The sequence below is a fragment of the Phoenix dactylifera genome, chromosome 6 (genome assembly GCF_051530095.1).
Source record: "Phoenix dactylifera cultivar Ajwa chromosome 6, Ajwa_hap1_PhDact_Kaust_v1.1, whole genome shotgun sequence".
Classification (NCBI taxonomy): Eukaryota; Viridiplantae; Streptophyta; class Magnoliopsida; order Arecales; family Arecaceae; genus Phoenix; species Phoenix dactylifera.
The window spans coordinates 27,113,268-27,121,371 of record NC_143195.1 but is presented as its reverse complement, the minus strand read 5'-3'; the positions used below and the strand labels follow the sequence as shown (position 1 = coordinate 27,121,371).

Below are 8,104 nucleotides of genomic sequence, written 5' to 3'. Positions count from 1 at the left end.
GCGACAAAGGGTACCAGTTCTAAGAGTCAACGCTAAAGATACCTTCTTTACAAAAGTTTTGAACATCAGCAAATCTAGAAGGCTGAACAGCTGAAAACAAATACTGGAGTTGTTAGAGCTGACCCAATTCAAAGAAGGAGAGAGGCCCCATAAATGATTCCTTGAGTTGCTTCTTTAAAGAGCTTTTTGAACTCCAGAACTTAGTGGATGCCCTCTTAAATGATGGCTTCAATAGCTTTAATTCTAAAGGATTTCCATTTCCATTTACATTCCGGAGATTGAGGACAAGCATGGTGATGGAAATCCCCTTGTTTGATGCAGCACGAGTAAAAAAAAATAAAAGCTGGCGTACAAGCTGTGGGCTGATCAATTTACGACATGGTTTTTTTTTAGGTTTATTTTTTTTCTTGTAGAATGCTCTTCCAAGTGCTCCTCATGGGCATCTGAATCATTGAAAGGATTATTGTGGCCATCCCTATCAGGTGACAAAGATTGGCCTACAAAGTATTGCTTAACAAGATTGACATGATAAGTTCTAGGTTCGTTTTGGTTTCAGGGTACAACGCCAATATTTCACCTTGGCCATTAAAAATAAGCACGAAGTTGATTAATTTCGTAAAAGGTCGTACTTCAAAAAATTTTGAAAAGAACGATATGATTATTGTCAACTCGCCTAAATGACCTCATGGCCACATTTGATTGCCGGATAGCTTTTATTCTTAGAAGAACAAAGCATTGTTTTGTTGCTGCTCGGTTAACCTGTCACTCTTGCTGAGATTACAAAAAGAAAAATGCTTGAAGATATAGATATTAAATTAATAAGGAACATTTTTTCTTAAATGGATAAAATGCTCTGATGCTTGATCTTGAATGGCTAAGTACTTGTCTCACGACAAACAACAGCTCACTAGAATATTTTACCTTGCATGTCAATTCATTTTCTTCGTAATTAAATTAATAGTTATGTATATGTAAGTGAGAATTTGTTTTAAAAGAGTTTTTTTTTTTTTTGCATACATATCCTTCTAAATATTAAAACTTGCATGAATACTCTTTCAAAATTGATATTTTTATATATACTCTTATAAAATACTTATTTTGCATGTATAGCTTTCAATTTCTTTTTTTCTTGCATATGTTCCTATACCATCTAACGCCGTCAAGAAATTAGTAGTTTAAAATTGAAATGATCGAACTACTCTTAATTAGTAGATATGCACAAAGAAACATTTATAAGAGTATATATGGAAATAACATTTTGTGAGAATATTTATACAATTTCACATATTTAGAAGGGTCTATATGCAAAAAAAATTAATTTAATTTTTTCTATTTTAACTTGTTTTAACACTCGGATTAGATGACATGAGTACATATGCCACGAAAAAAAAAGAAAAAGAATGGTATATATACAAAATAAGTTTTTGATGAGGGTATACATATAAATATTAATTTTGAGAGAGTATTCATGTAAATTTCAATATTTAGGAAGATATGTATACAAATTTTTTTTAAAAAAAATAGATGATCATAAAATATGATTCTTTGTAGAAAAAGTTTTGTGAAAAATAAAGGGCATGTTTTGCATGACCATCATTGTCAGGTTTTAAGACGGTTACTTTTATTAGAACAGATTTTACAAAAACAACCGAATAATCATTTTTATAAAATTCATTAATTTTTTATTTTTTTAACCTATTTTGCTAAAACATGTTAACTAATAGCCCCAAAGAAGATATAGATTTAGATGTATATAAGAAAATTGGTGATATTTTCAAAGAAGAAAATTGACAACTAATCAAGTTGTTGAGTTGTTAAAAAAACGATGAGTTTATCTCAAGAGTGGGATCTTGAATAAAAATGGCACCAATAGCGAACATAACATGACTAGTGACTTAATTCGTTCAATCTAAAATTTCAACAAGATCATGCTTGTAAAAAGTGGGTGCACCTGATTAATCCGAAATATAAATTGAGTTGATTAAATCAAGCCTCAGATTTACCAATCTTGATATAAATTAGTCAAATGGTGCAACTAATATAATTATTAACCACCATACAGTCAAAACATCCTGCCTCAACTTGATTCCTGCCATTCATCTACTTGATATGAAAATCAATCTTGTGCAACTGACATGCCTAATCACTTAGATCCACTTGATCTTATTTATCCATGAACAAGATTGTGGCTTATCTCTTCACCTAAATACTTCAGTCCATCCACAAGAAAAGATCAGCTAGAATTAATATGTATAACTTTGCATACCTACTCCTAGAATTAAAAATACATACATAGCTAAATTATTAATGTATTGTTGTTATTATCTCTTCAGTCAGTCGATTTGTTGATGATGGATTTGGTGGTGGCGGCTATCCCAGGTGGTGACAGAGACCTTCTTGACTTCCATAAGCAAAGTATAACACGGCAGCCTAAGGTTTCTTGCAGAGAATCTGTTGACCACTCGAGAGCATAGAATAAAAGAGAAAGAACCCTAAAAATCAAGAAGAAATGGCAGCCTAACGTTCTTGTTGGGTTCCATTTGGTCAGCTTCTTCCACATCCCAAAAGAGACATGAGAGAGGTCGTCTGTTTCTATCCCCCTGACCTTTCAGCTCACACCGGCGCCACCTTTGACGTTAAATTTATATGAACTAAACAAAAGAAGGTGAAGTTAAATTGCAAACTCCATGCAAAGTATGAACCTCCAAAAAGCTTCAAAGCCTCGAAGCCTAAGCTCTCTCCAGCTAGAATTCTCTCCCAGGAAACCTCCGATGGCTCCGCGGCCACGCGTCCGGTGGACGAAGACCCGGCATGCGAACCGCCGGCTCTGGCTTCTCCTCTGCGTCGCCTCGCCGCTGCTGGCTCTGGCCACCCTCCACGCCGCCGCCGCCGCCCTCCGCCGGGCCAACGCCTTCGGGCGGCGCTGCGCCCCGGACGCCGTGGAGTATTCCGGCGAGGCGGCGGCGGGTTTTCGTCCGAGGATAGCGATGGTGACCTTCTCGGCGGAGGAGATTGGCGGCGGCTCGCGGCGGTCGTTCCGGGGGGTGATGGAGGCGGTGGGGGAGAATAAGCGGGCGTACGCAGGGAGGATGGGGTACGACTTCATCGACGCAGGTGGTCTGGTCGATCCCAGCCGTCCGCCCAGCTGGAGCAAGATCCCTGCCGTCCGATCGCAGCTCCCCAACTACGATTGGGTCTTCTGGAATGACGCCGTGAGTAACTTTCCCGTGCTCTCTTCTGGAATCATCAATTAGTTTTAATTTATTTATTTACTTTTGTTTCCAGGACACGGTGATAACGAATCCGGATATATCCTTGGTAAGAGCGTATGATACCTTCCTTTGATGACCGCCCTCAGTTTTTTTAAGTTTTGTTATAACTTTGGAAAGCCAAAAGCTTTGTGACACCTACCATGGACTTGATAATTTCTCAAGCCATAGAATGCAGGCTAGGCAACTTAAAATATAAGTCATCATATCAATCTTTCATGTCACACAAGATAATAAACTTTTCATGGGACTCAATCAATGTCTTGTAGCATTGCTTGTAATATTTTAATTGATGATGAGGATGATCCTTAATTTAGACTATGACATATTCTTAATTACGAGAGTTCAAAACTATATTTATAAAAAAAATATAGTTATTAGGAAAGTATGCCTAATTTTTTTTTTTTTGGTTATTGAAGGAGAATATTTTGAATGCAGCAATTGGGCATAGTGATCTTCGAGCATCTCCGGATTTGGTAGTAACCGAGGATTTCAATGGAGTGAATGCAGGCAAACCATCCAATATCATGAGTTTTTACCTCTACATACTATATTTTTTTGCCATTTCAATTTTGACCCCTAGCATTTCTATGAATGTATGTGTAATGACTTATATATCTGCATAATATAAGCATGTACTACACAACTACAAGATTTTATTTTTGCGTGAAAAATTGGATTAGATGAGAGTTTTATGGCACTTCGATTATTGCAATCTCAGTTAAACTATCATGTTTAATTGGTGTGACTAGCTCAACAAAACATATACATGATACAACTCAAAAAATATTGTAGCCTTGAAACCATTAATTTGAGTTGCGGCCAATTTGACCACAGGATAAGTCACTACAACTAGGAGATTTTTGGCAAGTTCATTTAAACCATACCTATCAAACTATGTTAAAAATAAATTGTATAACTGGCTCACAATCACTTACATGCCAATAATCTAGGTACAAGCGTTGACATGAATCCTCAGTGATTTGCAAATCAGTGCTTTGGAAAGTGGGGACTTCTAGGTCTGCTCTTAAGGCCCAGGCAATTTAGCTACTCTACTATTTTGTTGTGGTTTAGCCAAGGCAGCTTGGAGAGCTATGATTAAATTGTCAATGTTGAACATTTTACATGACATTTAGTCCACATGAAATAAATAGTATTGTACCTTGAGGGAGACTCAGCTATGGTGATCAACTGAATTCTGGGGGCAGACAAGTATGATGATGGTCATTCCCTTATCTGGGAGATGCGCAGGATGGCTCAGATGATGGGCGAGTTTCAAGCAACACACGTATTTAGGGAGACGAACAGAGCAGCAGATTGAGTCACCTCCTTTATAGCCCGGCACTCCGAAAATTTTTTGTGGATGTATGTATCAGACGCTCCTACTCCTTTGTCTTTATTGCTTTCTCGCGACCTGGCAGGTTGTAGAAATGTTAGAACTATATGAAATGAGTAGCCATTTTTACCAAAATAAATAAATAAATAGTATTAAAATATATATATATATATATATATATATATATATATATATATATATATATATATATATATATATTAGGCTTAGAATTTAAAGGCTTAAGCTTTTAAGTAGAGTCTTGACATCTATATCAAAATCTCTTATGTTGAACTTCATGTCTTCCTAATCTTTATCACAACTATTGGACTTATGTGCATTTGAGTTCAATTTTTTCGAAGCATTTGGGTTCAATTTTTTTTCGAAACGCGATTTATAGAAAATTTAATTAAGCATGCAAATTTTTTAGTTAGCTATATAATATTCATCCATGTTAAATTCATCACATAGCTAAGCTTTAATGGAAAGAGAATTTCACCTCTAATCTTTCTTTAGACATTTTCCCACATTTTATTGGAGGAGAAATCTATGCATTGTATATTTATCAAACATACTTGCAAGTTTCCAAGTAATACGAGCAAAGCCTACCATATTGTAATCATCACTATCGATGCCTTCTCTCAAGTGATCACATCCATCCATAGCTTGCATCACATGCATCACGCTTGTATATTTTACTAGTTTGTATAATTTCTTTTACAGGTGTCTTCTTTTTCCGGCGATCAGAGTGGAGCGAGAAGTTTCTGGACACGTGGTGGAATCAAACATCGTTCGTGCTTTTTGGGTCCACGATAAGCGGCGACAACACTGCGCTGAAGCACCTCATAAACGGCCTCCCTTCGGAAGAGCTACAAGACCACGTCCGTACTGTACCAATGCAGTGCCTCTTCAACTCCTATCCTTGGTTACCCATTTGGAAGAATGCCTACCGTCTGATCTTCTCGCCTCTCAAGACCTGGGAAGGTTCTGACACTTAATTTCCTGCCGGTTTTAGCTAATGAAATTCTTTTGCGAAAACAAAAATAGCTGACAAGGCCGGGGTGTCAGCCATTACGGGCATAAGCTAGCCTGAGCCGTGTATTACGGGCTAGAGAATTTATACTTGAGGGTGATTTGCTTAGATTTAGAAAGGCACTGACGGCGTAGATGGGTGCCTGCTCTTATTTTAAGACATCCGGGCCATGATTAGTAATGGCATAGCATTCCAGACCAAGCAAGTTTTCAGAAAGGCCAACGTACCACGGACTGGGTGGTTTCGTATGTGACCAATCATTCCGAGTATGCCTTATGAGTTGGAGAGAGAGAGTTGCCTAGAGTGCACTCGTGATTTGGTGTTTTTTGTTTTTTTTATAGAATATGTCCGTACTAGAATGGTATGAATCGTTCGTTAAAATAAAAAAAAAAAGGTTGAATCTTTTACCATTTTGTCCACTGAGCAGCGAAGATGCAGTTGTTTTCCAAGAAGAAAAATGGATTGCAACTGATCAAATGGTGACAATTGTTTGACCTGATTTGAGTTCTGTGGTTGTTTTGGTTTCAGGGGCGTACTCTGATGGGGACTTTATGGTGCACCTTGCGGGCTTAGATGAGAAAAAGAAATGGGCTGCCAGGATACTAGGTGAATTGAGAGCTTAGCTGGAAGGTGACTCATATGCACAGAAGCACATAAATTTGCAAGCCGATGTGTTTCTCAGTTCAGTATGTTCTTGAAATTTAAACTATTTATTTCTTGTAGATGAAAATTTTTAAATTATATTTAACAATCCACAGTTTCTCCCATATTCATCACATTAGTCTAAGTGCTTGCGAAGTACACGTTTATAAAGAATTATCAAATTATTTATTTCGTGTAAATTATTTTTTTTCTTGTATAAACATGTAGGCTTATGTGTATGGGAGTGCAGGAAGGGCGTAGTTCGTTACTGATTGTTATTCAAGCCATAGATTCGCCCGTTGTGGAACTGTTGTAATGTTTCTTTGCTTTATTATCTACTTGCAAGTGCCTGCGAGGCTTGTATAATTGTAGCTTTCATGGAGAACTTGACTTATTGAATTATTGCCAGTAAAATCTAGGCTGAAAATAGGGAGCTCGGATATGCTTTGAGTTGAAGAGATGAATTGGAAAATGGTTGTAGTAGTTGAGCTCAAATAGAGAGGCTGGCGGTAGCAATTTGACCTGAAAATAGAAAAAAAAAAGTTCACTTGCTGGAGTTTGTCTGGCGGATACTCTCTGATGCTTAAGCCAGATAGAAATTTTGGAAAAAATAGTGGAGATTCGAAAGAATTGAAGAGTGGGAGAGAGATTAGTAAAAGCGTATCTGAAGATCCTACAGGTACTATTTATATAGAGCGAGAGTTAATACTTAAAACTGAGTAAGGCGGAAGGAGCCTTAATTACTTAGCAACGGTTCGCACGTTGTACATGTCGCGGATCTCAACTGCACAAATCATACGGTAATCATGCAGGAACGTGTCCTATAAATGGTAGTGCCTTCAATGGACTTTAACCGCTTTTAATATACCTTAAATTGGAGACACGTGGTTCGTTGTTGCTGGGCGGCCGGTCTACTTAGGTCGGCACGATTGTTCAAGTCGGCAACTCAGCTAATATCGAGGTCAGTAACCCAGCTGATATTTGAACTGCAATTGAAAAATTAATTGGCTATGACTGAATTTCACCAAATGCAGCAATTGAGTAAATTTAACCACCACTGGTCACACTAGATGTACCATAATCTGTTTCATGTCTTCTTTAACATTGCCCCTCCAAATTAATCAACTATTCTCTCCCATGCTTCCATTGATAACAAATAAAGTTGCATAAGTGAACTAGGTTAACTTTTTCAACAAGCCAAATCAAGGATTATGAGAAAATACATGGGGCACTTTCAACATACCTGCAATAACTAGCAATTTATTATACGCTGACCTAATTAGTTCCCAGTTTGGTGGCACATCACAGCACCAAAAAGAAAAAAGAATACAAGATCTAGTTCTTAATATGGATTAGGTAGCCTCCATCTGTAGACCAAATAGTATGGAGCATGGTCGTCATCAATGAAATCATTGTGAGAACCAGCGCTTGGAAAGAACATTTATATCAACAAAAATACTTGTAAAGAAATGATGGCCTCTTTTTAGTGAAACACGTTTAAATTGTGAGAAACAGAAAGCGAGAAATGTAATCATAAAGTGAAGAAAAAAAATATACTAGAGGAAGCACGTGGAAATTAATGTAAAGAAATCAAAGGGAATCGCCATTTAGTGGGTGGCATCCCAAAAGATTTCTCAAGTTGCCCGCAATTTAATTTTTTAAATATATTTATAAAAAAATCCCTTCTTTCAATAGTTTTTAACTCCCCACTTGTAGGAAAACAAATAAAAGATTTAAAATTTTTATTTAAATAGACATAAGGAGTGGAAGCAGCATCTTTTAATTCAAAATTTTTATTTATTTTATTCTACTAACAACAACAAGAGA

The 8,104-nt window shown here is 37.0% G+C and overlaps 1 protein-coding gene across 3 annotated transcripts; it reads left to right on the top strand.

Annotated features, from left to right (window-relative positions):
- Positions 1 to 2,357: 2,357 nt before the first annotated feature.
- On the top strand, positions 2,358 to 6,993 carry LOC113462942 (putative alpha-1,6-mannosyltransferase MNN10). Of its 3 annotated transcripts, none has more exons than XR_015987936.2 (6): positions 2,358 to 3,212; positions 3,286 to 3,318; positions 3,689 to 3,779; positions 5,326 to 5,586; positions 6,164 to 6,316; positions 6,506 to 6,993. XR_015987936.2 is itself a non-coding variant. In XM_026805925.4 (5 exons), exons 1-5 carry the CDS (start codon positions 2,688 to 2,690, stop codon positions 6,256 to 6,258), a joined length of 1,005 nt encoding a protein of 334 aa, XP_026661726.4. In that variant the 5' UTR covers positions 2,359 to 2,687; the 3' UTR covers positions 6,259 to 6,411. The 3 variants fall into 3 exon arrangements, 1 of the variants encoding a protein (XP_026661726.4); XR_005511976.3 differs by having other exon boundaries at positions 6,164 to 6,321; XM_026805925.4 differs by lacking the exon at positions 6,506 to 6,993 and having other exon boundaries at positions 2,359 to 3,212; positions 6,164 to 6,411.
- The last annotated feature ends 1,111 nt before the right edge of the window (positions 6,994 to 8,104 follow it).